Raw genomic sequence first — 14,584 nt, forward strand, 5'->3', positions numbered from 1 at the left:
ACACAGATGTTCATGAAAAATGATCGCCATAAAGCTGATCTGAACACACAGTGTATTTTCACCTATCACTAGCTGAGCATCATCGGCCCACGTGACAGACTCTTCTCACTGTAGTGAGAGATCTGTTGAACATAGCGTCCGAGTGGACCGTGACACCAACCTTTCGATGTCATGGCCACTGCACGAGACATAGTCAAGCCGATAAGACACAACCAAGTAGTAAACGGAGCAGCTCGAATGGCATCCTGAACGAATAACAATAAACTGTCTCGAAGAGATAACAGGTAGTAGCGACTTACACTGAGAGCCTGGTACCAGTAATGAGGTTCATCTCCAGAGAACAGGAACGTTCCGAGCATCAGAGCGACACATGTGTAGAACGTGGTGTATCTATCGATTCCGTCACTCGCCACGAAATTACTTTATATTAGAAATTACAGGGAGATTTCCATTAAGTGATCATATCGCTTCTTAACCATGATGTTGTGTTGATACAGCCACTCGACCAGAACTGCTTGGGACGAGCTCGCCAGCGCCACGCCTGAAGACACAGCGATCTACACTACATATCGGCAAACAACCAATGGAATGCAATCGATTACTCGGGCGCGCGCTATTTGTGACAAGAACTTACCGAAAAAAGTAATAAGCACTCCAGCCACGACCTGGACATCCTGCTTTGACACCTTATCATCATGCTGCGTAGCGAAGGAGTCAATAGCACCCCCAATGAGCATCGCCGCTACGGCGACGTAATGGAAACGATTGAAGACCCTAAGAGCAACATCATGCACAGCTGACTGCAACACTAGATGGGCCTACTTCCCCAACAGTACGATCGAACTGACTAGAGTGATGAGGAGCTCGCAAGTACGGACCACAGTGAAAGTGCTGCCCGGCAACATCTTCAATGCAAACTGACACATTACAAACCCTCAAACGAATACCGCTACCACAAGGAAACTCACGGAGATGCAGAGGAGTTGGCAGCCGGTGAAAAGTCCTCCCAAAATGTGCCACTTGATCCTGCCAGTTCTATATGGTGCCATGAACAAATCCATCATCGTCGAGGGATTTTCCTCTTTTTCTGAGGTGAAATTTTTCTCCGAAAAACCGCATCACTCACCCTTTTCGAACTTCACTCTTCTTAAGCAGAAGGCGATATAGAAAGGAATCACAAATATGAACCCAACGCCCGCGAGATCAGCCAGCAACCATGGCAGCTGCGGATGCAAGTTCGTCTGGAAGTACTTCACCAAGACAACCTGAGGGTTTCAATAGCACTACTGTAAAGCAAGAGCAGAATTCATGCAAACTCACCTGACCAACCGAAGAGATGATCCAAATAATGGTGAAGCATATCAACGGTATAATCGACGACCTCGCGATTCTATGATGATGATGATGGTGGGCATTATTCGACATCCTCAAGATGAAGAGAAAAAAAGAAACCTGCAAAGTAGGTCATCCGAGCACTGAACACAAGCATAAGAGCGATTCATCTTGAGCATGGACAATGTTGCGCATGCCGAGTACCGTTTCAGCGGCGTCACCAGAATTGAAATGAGAATCATATTAGCTACAAACTATCATGTTTTCACAATGAATCTTATCTTTTAGCAAGCAGTGGAGCACTGCTACTCCCCTCAACATCAGAGGAGTTACCAGTAGACCTCCGAGCCCCAAGGGACGCTGACCGAGCATCACATGGATGAAGTCTCAAATTCGTCGTAACTCACCTGCAGCAGCATAGAGCGAACTCGCGGCGATGCTCACAAATATACCAATCAATGCCAAAGCCGAAAGATGCTCGTGGAATAAGATAGCCATGGACGATATCTGACAAGGCACATCATCACCTCACATCTCGGCATCAATATCATCTCACCTGACAGACCCTACGGATGGTAGTGAGCGACCTGTTGAACATGGCGTCCGAGTGCACAGTTACGCCGACTTTGGTGGTCATGGCCAAAGCACGAGAGATAGTCAGACCGATAAGGCACAGCCATGTGGTGACCGGGGAGGCAGATATCGCTTCCTGAGGGCAGCGGCAACATAGACAACATAAAAAGAACGCCGACATATCTCCAACACGATGGCGTCACATCGGGTTGGCGTCATCGTTGCACGCATGAACATGGCCACCAAATTCACGAACGCACAAACTTAACGTGATGCTATGCTACAAAGAAGCACGATGAATACTTGCATTTGAACGAAATGGCGTAACCCATATCGTCTCTAACGAGAGCGAGACCAACCAATGCGACGTGAGGAAAAGATATTTTCAAAATATGCACATGGCCAACGCTTAGCCATAAAAGTTGACCATCAACCACGTGTTTTGATGACAATCGGGACATTTTGAGGAACTTCTTCTTGCCTGTTATGCACTTCATGTGCGAATTCTCTAATAAAACGGGAAACTCCTCAGCCCATTCGAGGAAAGGAAACATATGATCAACACTGTCCTAACACCAGGACACGAAAACAACAAAACCTATCTATCTACTCACACACGAACAGATGAAAACCAGCGAGGATCACTGTGAACGCGCCGAATCGACATGGGCCCACCGAAATAGTAGTTCCCCATAAATGATATTCCCCTCCTGAGAAAAAATAAGTGCCAACTATTAGCACAATCGCCGTCCACAAAGTCGTATATCTGCCAGTAACATCACGGGTTTACAAAACACTAGCGGCCGAATTACAATGATATTTCCATAAGATGATCATATCGCTTCTTCACCATCACATTGTGGTGATACAGCCATTCAACCAACACGGCTTGGGAGCAGCTCGTAAATGCCACGCCTGAAACGCTCTCGAATTCGGGCAGTCCAATTTCCGACTCACCGAAGAACGTGATAGCGGCTCCAGCGGCGACATTGATTCCCTCACGATGGACCTTCTCCTGCTCGGCGGTGGCCATAGAAACCATCACGCCTCCACTAATCATCGCTATCACGCCAAGGTAGTGGTACATGTTATAAGGTCTGAACAGAGACTATCAATGGGAGAAAATATGCAGATGGTCAACTACATAACTCGGCGATAGCACGAAAATTTTTAGAAAACTTATTACAACTGTGCATTATTACCCAATTTCATAGAGGAGCTACTTTATTCCATGAGCTAGCTCCCGAGCTCAGCTGAGGAAAGCGAACAAATATTCCAAACTGGAATATATGTTCGCTGTCCTCAGCTGTTGGAATCTCCAACACTCGAGACTACAGGACAAGACGACGGTCGGTCGCTCGGGCGTACTTTCCGAAAAAGAACAGCGATAGACTCAGAGTGATCAAAAGCTCGCTACCGCGGACCACCGTGAAAGTACTGCCTGGCAGCATCTTCAATGCGAACTGAATAAAATAATAATTCCAAATTTCAAGCATGACAAAACCTACAGAAATACAGAGTAGCTGAAACCCTGTAAGAAGGCCGCCCAAAATATGGTATTTTATTCTCCCCGTACCATACGGTGCCCAAAACAGATCTCCCAGAGTAGACGATCCGATGCGCTCCTCTGAAACCAAGTAATCTTCTAGGGACGAGAATTCATCTCACTTTTCTCATAGCGAACTCTTTTCACACAGAAAAAGATGTACATTGGAATGACGATGACAAATCCTATTCCGGCCAGATCAGCCAGCAGCCAGGGCAGCTGAGGATTCAGCACCAACTGGAAGTACTTCACCAAGACAACCTGATCAAGGAAAAGTAGTGTGAGACACATGGCCAACTACGTGTGTTGGTGACACTATAAAAACTTCGAGGGAAATGTTGGGCAAACTTTCACCCTAATTCGTGTGCAAATTTCTATAAGTAGTGAGGAAGCTCCTAAGCTCAGCTGAGGAAAGCGAACATATATTCCAACACTAGCTCAAAGAGACACTATGGAAAATATGCACATGATCAACTACGTGAATTGGTGAGAGCACCAAAATTCCGAGTAAATTCTGGGAAATCCTCATCGGTTTCTGCAAACATTCATCCGAATTCGTGCGCAAGCTTTTATAATTAGTGAGGAAGCTCCTGATCTCAACTGGGGGAAGCGAACATATATTCCCCCAACACTGCTTAGAGATAGACTAGGCCCGCCAACTCACCTGCCCAACAGATGTGGTGATCCAAATCGTTGTGAAGCATATAAGCGGAATAACGGACGAAGCTGCTATATGAAGGGAACCGCGATGATGTTCTCCTGCAGAGGGTGCAGCGGGCATTATGAAAACGACTATCCAGTGGTAGAAACATTTCACCAAAAGCAGTAGCGATATCCGAAAATTCGTCATTTACTTGGTAAAATTCCAAAACTGATCTCATGATCCACTGGCCACGACCGGCACTATGTGCAGCAACTAGGCACAGCTGAGACAGACACTCTGGTGCTGTTGATTTTCCCAATGGCGCCTCTTACATCATCCTTGCAGTAGTAAGTCTTATTTCCTATCAATCAAAACTAGTCCCTAGAAGCCAAACCTCAAAGTTGACAACATAATCTGATTGATGAACATTCTACTACACTGGAGTTTCACCCGTGATGTGAAAAACACTAGTGAAAAACACATTTCACATTTCACTTCGCGAAAAACGCATGTGAGCAGTGAATTTCGCGTAATACACGTGAGGTGTTTTTCATGTGATATGCAGAACGCGAAATTATTTCGCGTTTTGCGCGAAATACGCATATTTGGGGTCATTATGCCTACAGTCTCAAACCTTGCACTGGCTATAACTTAAATCAACACTTCAAATATCCTAGGGAAACCTGTCTCTAATTTGCCCCCCCTATCCCAGTTATTTGGATATCCCTGAACCGACAAGGATATCCAATTGGTATCCCCGCACCGACAAGGATATCCAATGGGTATCCCCGCACCGACAAGGATATCCAACAGGTATCCCCGCACCGACAAGGATATCGTTGTCGGTGCGGGACACGGGTGAAAAAAATCCGGGGACGTGGGGCAGAGTGACACATGGACACATCTTATTAGGATGATTACTTAAGTAGGTTATGCTGCCAAGCTGTTCATCGGGAGGTTCCCGGTACGAACCTCGCTCAGCTCTCGCCCACAATCCCTCACAGAGGGGTCCGCAAGGCTGGTTGCTACATATGGCTGTTGACGGGATGATGATCATGATCATCCCACGAGGCCCCAACGTGGAAGTGCCAGTAGTAAGACGGGTCCCGCGAGTGAGGTGACTCCATAGAGTGAAATGTGGGTGGACAGCTGGCAGTGGCATGAAGGGGGCTTTTGATGGATTTTACTGCGGGGTGGGGTGTTTTTCGCGTTTTTCCCCGTATAAAACGCGAAAAACGCGTATTTTCTGGCGAATTACGCGTTATTTCGCGAAAAATGAAGGTGAAGTGTAATACGTGTTTTTCACTGGCCTTTTCACCCTAGTCGGTGCATATCGCGATTTACTCCATGTGAATTTCGCGAAAACGCGTTTTTTCACGCGAAATTCACATCGGGAAGTGAAATTCATTTTACATGCCTTTTTTCACGTCTCCAAATCGCGTTTTTCTCGATAAAAAATTTCGCGAAATTCACAATCTCCCTTGTGAAATAAATGGTGTAAAACGCCGATTACTCGGAGTTTTTCGCGTTTATCGCGAAATGCCGGAAGCGTTTTACGTGAAATGTGATGATTTGTCTGGTGTAATTCGCGAAGTGTTTTCAATTCACTTCACATCGCGAATATCACGTTTTTCACGTGGAGTATTACTCCACTTCGCGTAAAACGGGTGAAACTCCACTGAATAAATTGACCGAACACCGAGAGCCCAAGACCACACAGGAGAAAAGTTGGGAGAGCAAACCTGGCGAATAAGTTGAGTTTATTATGAGGAGTGTGATGTGATATCATCAGCATCCACTCAAAGGACAGTACACTCTAAAACGACTACTATGTGACAGAGGAACACTATGCTGCACTTCACTTTAGAGGCAGTACGACTGCTAACACCGAATAGTTCACAAAATACAACACGTCCTCCTACTCCACCACACGGACGGGGACCTTGCGAGCACTTGCACATATTCCAGCTTCCAGATCCTTCACGCTCGTTTCCAACAGTTTCTCACGGAGCGCCTGAGAAAAGGAAACCCATTCAATTCTCAGACTACCACATTTTCGCCCAACATCGAATGTCACTATATTAAGATTATACACCATTCGTACCCACTCCTACTCCTATTCTACCAGAATATCACCGATGAATCAACCATAAAAGACAACCCAAACTCACCTCTTCCGCGACGAGATTGTTGTTCTTAGAAGAGGGCTTCACAGTGGGGCTCTTAGCCAGACCGTACAACAAGCAGGCGGCTAGCGTCAAGATTATGCCACCGATAGCAATAACTGACATTGGCTCGTGGAACAACATGGCCATTATAGTAATCTGAAACGCGGAAAATACAAAACCAGAAAAATTTGCGATCCGCAAAACTCACCTGAGTGGCGCGCCTGACCGTCGACAAGGTTCGATTGAACATAGCATCCGAGTGAGCAGTGACACCAATCTTCGCAACCAAGGCGATAGCACGGGACGCACACAAGATCACCAACAGAGTGATATTTAACGAGTTCAGATGCGGCAATAGCGTGGTCCACCACATGCGGTACTCTCCTCCAGAGAAGAGTGCGGTGAACAAAATCTGCCATAGGCAGCAGAACACCATGCTGTACCTGAACAACATGAGAAGTCAACAATACGTCCATGAAAAAGGACAACTTACACTCCAGCCTCCAGCAGGTGGTCATTTCTCGATTTGACGAGAATCTTCTGTTTGTAAACCCACTCTGTGAGAACAGCTTGTACCGTACTAGAACCAGCAACACCGAACACTGTAATGATGATACCCAAGGTCATGTTATATTCATGATGCTGAGCTTGAGCAGGCTTGGCCATAGCGAGAGCAGTCATACTCCCACCAGTAAGCATCATAATAATCGAGAGGTAATGCCAACCGTTGAAGATCTTCCTGAACACCATCACAGACAGTATGAGCCCTATAAGGAGCTCGCTGCTTCTGATAACAGTGAATGTGCTTCCAGGCATCATCGTAAGGGCGAAGGAGATGGAAACCAACTGGATAGCCATAGTCAGCCCACTCCACATGTGCCACTGGATTCTCCCAGTAGAGTAAGGGGCCTTCAACAGATCCTTCACAGATTCATCCTTGACCCCAGCATGCTTCGCTTTCAGGCTTGCCGAGTACACAAACCATACGTAGAAGGGAGCGGTAAAGACAAAGCCAGCACCAGCGAGGTCAGCGAGGAACCAGGGGATCTGCGGTGTCAGTAGAAACTGGAACCATTTATTGAGCACCACCTGAAAAACGAAATACTTCTGGGTGAGCGAGCGAAGCATAAGACTGTTACCTGTGCCACAGATGCGGAAATCCAGATGACCGCAAAACAGAACAAAGGAACGCGAGAAGAGGCGGCGATATACATTCTGTATTAGTCTTGAGAAAAGAACAATAGAACGAAAACGCCTAAAAACAAGCACAGTTAACTTTGCACGATTCGCTCGAAATATAAAGCTGATCTCCAACTTCTAGCGCCCACCAGAATCAGTTGTGACACAATCGGAAGACGGATGGATCCTGTCTACGAGTGGATAATCAAGTGCTCTTGTGTAGCAGATACGCTGATGCTTGAGAAACTGCGAGTTTGCAAGATTTAGGTTGTCGTTGAAGGTTCTCTCCGAGATCTATACATGATTATCGCCGAGTAAGGGTGACAATTCATGTACATTCCATGTTCGAGCATGCTTAGGGAATCATGTATTGAGAGCAAGTGACTAAGGTATTGGTCGGCACATACAGCCAATGCCTTTTACGATATCCAAACAGTGTGGGAAAATATGCACATGGTCAACCACATATGTTGGTGAGAATATGAAATTTCTGAGTAAATTTCGGAAATTTCCTGTACATTTCTACCCTACTTTGTATATAAACTCCTATAATTAGTGAGGAAACTCCTAGGGTCAGCTGAGGGAAGCGAACGCATATTACAAAACTGTATCCAAAAGGCTTCTCCTTCTTATTTGATACTCTGCGGACTCACTGAGTGTTCCTCAGCCGGTCTCCATCACCGCTACGTTTTTCGCCCCCTCACCGCGGTACCATAATAATGTCAGCTACCGTCTCAATCCCCAAGGCAGGTGCTGGTGCCGACTTAAGGAAGTTCATGGAGAAACGCCTTGATCGTAATATGCGTAACCTCCAAGGGGACATCAACGTCAACGGCTTCATTGGTCAGTAAAGCTGAACGGCAATCGTCATGTTGTTGGAGTGCTCAGAGGCTACGACCAGTTCATGAATCTCGTGCTGGATAATGCGGTACTAACCCCCCTGACTGAACTCTCGTAGAGAATTGCTGTGCCACTGACAGTGTTGGAATATATGTTTGCTTTCCTCACTCGAATCCAATAGTGTCTTCACTAATTTTAGGAGTGTACACTTGAATTCGGGTAGAAGGGTAAGAAAGCAAATATTTTTCCCAAATTCCCTCAGAGTTTTCATATTGTCACCATTGGCTCGTGGAACAACATGGCCATTATATGGTTTTCATATTGTCATGGTTTCGGGTTTCGGGTTATCGACCCGGGATAAACGGACAGTACCGGACTAGGAGCGAATACCATTGGTGACAATATGAAACCATTCATCACCATTCATGAAGCGGCCTTCATGAACACCATTTATGTGTTGGTGACTCACCAACACATGAAGTTGACCATGTGCATTTTCGCCACACTGGTTGTTGATGTGGGATTTTCCATCCTGATGTTTCAATCGCCCTCATGGATCTCAGGTTGAGTTGGTCTCTCGCACGGAGAAGAAGGATATCGGTATGACCGTCATTCGGGGTAACTCGGTGCTCATGTGGGAGTGCCTCGACAGGGTGACACAGTAGAGTGAGCTTGCCTTAACTGCATCGAATTCCAACGTTCCCTCAGGTGTATGATGGTTCTATCAGAGGCGTCTCATTTCTTATGCGAGTCATTACGTGTTGCGCCTCCCAGTTGAATGAAGGAAAGGGCTCGATGGCAGATCGCTCGATCATTCCATAGGGCATGCTACTCTTGAAATACCAACGTCGGAAGTCTACGCGGGAAAGCTACTGACCAGCAATATCACTGTCACTTCGGCACTGCTGAGTGTATGCTGACACGGAGGCAATTCCATCGCCTCCGCTAGTTTCATGTCCTTATCCGCGAATCTTATTTCTCTGGTCAAAACAAGTAAAATTAGTGACATCACTCGACTTTTGAAAAAGCAATGATAAGATATCTTTTAGTAAAATATCTAAAAGACGGTAAAAGATTTTTACCTCGCAGTCTATCAACGCAACACTCAATGTTACGGTAAGCTGGACTGTTTCGTTGAACTCTTATTGGATCATCGGTTCACATCAGTTTCCTCTCCGTAGCGTTGCGTATCTATCAAGTACTTACCAAGTGTCACACTCCATGGGCCTATCTCAAAATCCTCTTTAAGAACATTCTTCTTGGTAAGAAGAATGTTCTTAGAGAGGATTTTGAAAAAAGAAGTTAGTAAAGAAGTTCTTACCCGTGAAACGGCCAAATTTTGCCTGAATTTAGGCCCTAAACCGCTTTCGAAACGCACTCAAGGAGCGGCTCCTTGGAAAACCTCAAGAAGTGTTTTTTGAACCATCAACCTCCTGAACCCTTTTTGAAAGAATCATTCATTAAGGAAGCCTTCCTGTAAGAACCTCGTCTCTACGTTAAAATATGTAACTTACGCAGCGTAAGTAGCTTCAACAAGCTCATAACCGATTTCAAAGATCTGATTTTCATGAACATTTCGCTTCAAGAAACTAAACCTCCTGAGGGGCAGGTTCAACTTGGCTGTGACGCGTTTTTGGTCGTAGCTTGCGAAACTGTTTCGCCGAGACATTTCACACATGACTTCCCTTATTTGTCTCGTAATTTCGGTTCGAAAACGTCAATCGAAATGAGCTTCCAAAAACCTCAAGAAGTCCAACATTTTTAAATCCATTGAGGACCTCAACTGTTTTCAAGGTTTTTGAGCCCCTTCTTTCAAGAGGTTCTTGAACCTCAAGAAGCCCTTCTTCGAAGATAGTTTTGAGATAGGCCCCATGGGGCATTCATTATCGGACTGCTCCGTGACAACGCGATATATGCATCATAACATTTCTGGGATAATGCGAGCTATGTCCAATGTCGATTACCAGATATTATCCGCTATACGTAATTATATATCAATAATACGCCACGATCGAACCAGATGTAGAGGATCGCAGTTGAGGTGAGAGTCTTCATTCTCTAATATCCTCAGTGCCACCGATTGAGTGAGGATACCTCACTTTTCCGCATCATAGGAAATTGCATCCCGTGGTATTTTACAGCGATAACATAACTGGGGGTTCACTTTTACGGGAGCATCACTACGGGAACCCCTGACAGAAACTCCCACGCGAGATATTCACTCTTGAACACCTCCTTAGAGTTATTATCATCGACTGTGCAGAGGTGTTGGAGAATGATACCGATTTGCCACCTTTACCAGCAAACTTGCTCAATTTCGTTACATAGTAGCACCTTTACACAGCGGCAACCTTCATCTATTATAGCAGTTCCTGCCAGGAACTCCCTGGAATGCAAATGGGCAAACGATGTTCATCCGCAGGATGACATCCGGGTGACTCCGTTATACAATACGACACGTTTGCGCGTTTGTAGAGTGAATGTTGCTGCTTCGCCCTCTTTCTCACTTCGATTCTCTGCATCTTAGACGTGCAATCCACAAAGGTGCAAGGATGACGATCTGGTGGCCACAGATGAAGTATGTGACGAGTTAAGTTGATAAGATTTATCATAAGTTTCGGGCGGGACGATGCGATCGGGCCTGTGTTTGCAACTGTTGGCGTTATGCCGCCATCATGGCGTCGCCAAGGACTGAACTCATTGCCATTGAGCTCTCGAAAAAAGGCTAACTTGAGTAGTGGAGTAATTGGATCTATCTAATAATAGGGATGGCCATAGCTCGGCCCGAGCAAAAGCACGCCTGCCCATCATCGTTGCACGCAAGTATACTGCCCCAGAATGGAGTCAGAATCAGTTTGACGATATGATAAACCAGATTTGAATCGTCATATGGACGGACGTATGTTCAACATACTCTAACAAGATTTACCATACCACCTATACTGGTTATGATAACCGAAAGTCAGCATACTGGGATCACTGATGGTCGAGACTTCCATCCCAGAAGAGTATGGATAGGGATTCATGCCTTGACTAGAGTGGTGAATTTGCCCAGCACCTTAGTTTGAATGGTATGACTGGAAGCAAAGTAGATGAACTTTTGCAGATCAGGCTCCTGGAGTTGAAACCTTGGACAGTTCGATCTGACAACCGCTAGAAATTTCCGGTAATGGCCCAAGGAGCCGCCATCAATATTGAATATATCGAATCCTGTCTTCTTCACCATCAAGTCATCCGAATATTTCCAATCCTTCTGCCCACATTTGCAGCTCAGGATGAGAGGAAGCTCCGTGTCTTCCGGTTCGCCGAAGGTTGCTTCAACAGTAATATCGTCAAGAACCTTAGAATAGACCCCATTGGGCGGGGAAGGTCTCGCTGCGGACTGAATAGTCAATAGAGCGATGATGACATTAACGAGGAGCATCTGGATCGTAATAGCCATCAGAGTGTATACTGAAGAGAGGCGTCATATAAGAACTTGGTAACCGAGTCGATGATGGACTTCAGAGAGGACACCATATGCTGCTGTCCGGTGCATGCTGCCCTCCCCTTACGCCAACACACGATCCGACCTTAGCTGAAGAGATGCAACCCAAACGTACACAGATCTTGAACCAAGATGGTTACGGGCTTGGGGGTCCGTGACGCTCAATGGTCAAGAGCAATAGCCCGGGATGTGTCTTTTGCCTATATTCACGCACGCAAGCGCGATGAGACTTCTCGGAGGACTCCGCTGAGGGGAGTCTATCGGCACGCGATGCGTGAAGATATACTTTGGATCCACCACTTTTCGTGCACATGGTGCGAGTATTTTACATGATATTGGGAGCTGCGTTCGGTGCGACTCATGGAGTGTTCACAGTTCACCTCATACCACGAGTATCGCATCGTTTATATTCCGATGAACTCTGTTTAAAGGTGTACAACACGGGTGATCTCGCCACGCGAGGCACATGCGTGTATTTCTCGTTTCACGTGACGTGAACCCGGATAGGACTACTTGTCTAGCCCTAGATTGTGTGCTCTAGCCTAGACTTTAGGTTCCCTGTGAGCCTGATGGAGTCCGCCAGGTGGACTATGGGCCTCCAGAGCTGCTGGGCTGGAAGAATTGCTTCTTTGACCCGCCCATTCCTTCCCGGATAGAGGGGTGAGCCTTCGTGGTGCTTCGCCTCCATGGCGTTAACACCCTCAGTCTACGGAGCTCGTTTGCTTGCGTCGACTGTTTAATGCGCGAGTTAGCGAGATTGTGGTCAGAGGTTAAACGTAGTGTCACGCCACGTCATATGAAACGAATGAAACTCCATTGTTCCATGCTCGCTCCCTGAAAATGTCACTTTACATCGAGGAATATCTCCTTCACGTAGGCCATGTTTCCAGAATACGGCCCGCCACGATAGATTAAATGGCCTGGATGTTACTACGGTCCTCCGGGAAGCGGTTATCAAGGAATGCCCAACCTACAGCCGCAACTCGACGAGGAGGAGTATCGAGTTCTTTTCAGCACCACGGAGTTCCGACACTCCACCGAGAATGTACGCTCGAATTTGACATCGAAACCGACATCAATCGCGTTGACACGGCGATGGTGCAACCCAACCTTGAAGAATCCCCAACATCCAACATTAGTAACAGCCCTCCTCGCAAAGCCCATATATGACCCATCGCTTCTGGCGAGTTGATTGAATCAGCGAACCAGATCTACAATCATGCGTGATAATTGCCCTGTATATAATATACACTGTATATTATACAGTATATTGGCCCATCATACTATTGATACAGTAAGTCTTACTGAGTTAGATTCAGGTGTTCTACTGATGTATGTCGAATCAATCAACCTTAGCTCATCTACCCTGCGTTGTAGTGGATACGTAAAAGATAGGCAAATCCCCTTTGACATCTGTGGCCACTACGGTAACAATAGTGGTATGAAAACTAATGACGGACAATGTGATTCGGCGAATAGTTACCCTCGTCCTCACGAGTCACAGTGCGAGTTCTGGGAACGAACGAGTCGCACAATGTCTCTTGAGCTCCGTTTACTCTACCAGAAACAATCCGGATTTCCAATAAAACACAACAGAATATTAATGATTAGACCACTCACCTAGATGTGATTACACGATTACTCAGAAAATAAAATTCGACCAACATAGTTGATGCTAAGGAATACCTAAACTAGGCTAACAATAGTAGGGTTCACCTTCGCAGTCACTATCAGTGGGGGCAAAGCAAAGAGAACCATCATCCTTCTTGATGATACCGAAACAAACCGCCGGATTCTGCCAAGTCTTGCAATACGATCCCCACTTGGAATCGCGGCACTGAGACATATCATTGCAGACGTCCTGACAGGTGGGGGTGGGCTCGGGACAAGCCACCGGCTCCAACGTGTAGTCATCACAGGTGTCTTGTTCGGTCGGCTGGAAGCAGTAACCATCATCCTTATGGTAGAGGCCGAAGCAGACACCGTTGCCCTTGCAGTAGGAGCCATACTTGGAGTCAGCACAGGGAGAATAACCATCACAAATATCCTGACAATACTCGGCGACGGCCACGGACAGAGCAGCGATGGTGAAAGCGACCTTCATGGGGAAGAAGAAGATTAATGTCAACTAACATAAAGGTTTTGTTCTGCTCAGACTAGAGATGATTATGTATGATAAGTATCATAACAGAGCCAAGACAAATCTGCAGCTCTACTGAATCACCTAGATTGAGCTACCTTCTTGGAACACCTCATGCTAGTAAAGTTTCCCAAGAGATTCTCTAAAGCGAGGCTTCACGTAGACCATCGCACTCATGCTAAGCGGAGATCGAAAGCTAGTGAGCCATACGCAAGGAGCCACGCTCAACTCAGCTGAATTGCACAGTCAACCGTGGCCCATTCAGTTGACAAGGAATCGCATCAGAGGAATATGTTCAATTACGAGCCATATGTTGATTAAGGGGCTCGAAGAAATTCACTCCCTTCTACACGCCTCTACTTGGTCCCACAAATTCGAAGTTCGAATACGAATTACACGAAGGAACATAATGAACTACTTTATCCGCATCATGTTTTCAGTATGAAAGAGTAAACTAATGCGATCTGTTGTAGATAATCGCTATGACGGGTGAGCATACAGCACTGTCTTTAAGTGGCACCAATATCAGTGAATTATTCACGTGTAACTACATTCCTCAGATATATCGACACGTCTAGATTTGGTTGAATGGAATAATGAGCATACTTGTTCCCAAAGCCGTCAAACAATCTTGCGTTGATAGTCATGTGGTGCAACGGTATCGTATTGGGCTCTG

General features: G+C 46.1%; 5 protein-coding genes across 5 annotated transcripts in view; 1 reads left to right on the plus strand and 4 right to left on the minus strand.

Moving 5' to 3' along the window:
- The window catches only part of Pmar_PMAR002345 (conserved hypothetical protein), a gene marked incomplete at both ends in the record, with an annotated part of 4,604 nt that extends 372 nt beyond the window's left edge, over window positions 1–4,232 (minus strand). The window contains 17 exons of the mRNA XM_002779895.1: window positions 110–245; window positions 300–390; window positions 439–541; window positions 635–774; window positions 823–917; window positions 969–1,087; window positions 1,127–1,265; window positions 1,666–1,718; window positions 1,740–1,839; window positions 1,889–2,041; window positions 2,581–2,671; window positions 2,718–2,820; window positions 2,863–3,002; window positions 3,274–3,368; window positions 3,414–3,532; window positions 3,574–3,712; window positions 4,116–4,232. Of these exons, the coding sequence (XP_002779941.1) occupies window positions 110–245; window positions 300–390; window positions 439–541; window positions 635–774; window positions 823–917; window positions 969–1,087; window positions 1,127–1,265; window positions 1,666–1,718; window positions 1,740–1,839; window positions 1,889–2,041; window positions 2,581–2,671; window positions 2,718–2,820; window positions 2,863–3,002; window positions 3,274–3,368; window positions 3,414–3,532; window positions 3,574–3,712; window positions 4,116–4,232 (1,933 nt within the window). The remainder of the gene's footprint in view (window positions 1–109; window positions 246–299; window positions 391–438; window positions 542–634; window positions 775–822; window positions 918–968; window positions 1,088–1,126; window positions 1,266–1,665; window positions 1,719–1,739; window positions 1,840–1,888; window positions 2,042–2,580; window positions 2,672–2,717; window positions 2,821–2,862; window positions 3,003–3,273; window positions 3,369–3,413; window positions 3,533–3,573; window positions 3,713–4,115) is intronic.
- A 1,577-nt stretch (window positions 4,233–5,809) lies between these two features.
- Pmar_PMAR002346 (conserved hypothetical protein) lies at window positions 5,810–7,493 on the minus strand. The gene is made up of 5 exons (XM_002779896.1): window positions 7,402–7,493; window positions 6,756–7,351; window positions 6,471–6,705; window positions 6,266–6,418; window positions 5,810–6,108 (listed from the first exon to the last, which is right to left on the minus strand). The coding sequence occupies exons 1-5, from the start codon at window positions 7,474–7,476 to the stop codon at window positions 6,013–6,015; spliced, it is 1,155 nt and encodes a 384-aa protein (XP_002779942.1). The 5' UTR covers window positions 7,477–7,493; the 3' UTR covers window positions 5,810–6,012.
- Window positions 7,494–8,160: 667 nt separating this feature from the next.
- Window positions 8,161–8,946, plus strand: Pmar_PMAR002347 (hypothetical protein; the record flags this gene model as incomplete). Its single annotated transcript, XM_002779897.1, has 3 exons — window positions 8,161–8,284; window positions 8,662–8,798; window positions 8,845–8,946. 3 exons carry the CDS (start codon window positions 8,161–8,163, stop codon window positions 8,944–8,946), a joined length of 363 nt encoding a protein of 120 aa, XP_002779943.1.
- Window positions 8,947–11,303: 2,357 nt separating this feature from the next.
- Window positions 11,304–11,723, minus strand: Pmar_PMAR002348 (hypothetical protein; the record flags this gene model as incomplete). The annotated part of the gene is made up of 1 exon (XM_002779898.1): window positions 11,304–11,723. The coding sequence occupies one exon, from the start codon at window positions 11,721–11,723 to the stop codon at window positions 11,304–11,306; it is 420 nt and encodes a 139-aa protein (XP_002779944.1).
- Window positions 11,724–13,464: 1,741 nt separating this feature from the next.
- Pmar_PMAR002349 (hypothetical protein) lies at window positions 13,465–13,872 on the minus strand (the record flags this gene model as incomplete). Its single annotated transcript, XM_002779899.1, has 1 exon — window positions 13,465–13,872. One exon carries the CDS (start codon window positions 13,870–13,872, stop codon window positions 13,465–13,467), a length of 408 nt encoding a protein of 135 aa, XP_002779945.1.
- Between the last annotated feature and the right edge of the window lie 712 nt (window positions 13,873–14,584).

Source organism: Perkinsus marinus (assembly GCF_000006405.1).
Source record: "Perkinsus marinus ATCC 50983 genomic scaffold scf_1104296945236, whole genome shotgun sequence".
In the NCBI taxonomy this organism is placed as follows: Eukaryota; Perkinsozoa; order Perkinsida; family Perkinsidae; genus Perkinsus; species Perkinsus marinus.

Excerpts from the sequence above, each read along its gene's own strand:
- Pmar_PMAR002346 (XM_002779896.1), bottom strand. The coding sequence starts at position 7,476 with ATGTATATCGCCGCCTCTTCTCGCGTTCCTTTGTTCTGTTTTGCGGTC. Across the intron at positions 6,706-6,755 it reads CACCTGCTGGAGGCTGGAGT|GTACAGCATGGTGTTCTGCT; the intron begins GTAAGTTGTCCT and ends CATGTTGTTCAG. Across the intron at positions 6,419-6,470 it reads CGGTCAGGCGCGCCACTCAG|ATTACTATAATGGCCATGTT; the intron begins GTGAGTTTTGCG and ends TCCGCGTTTCAG.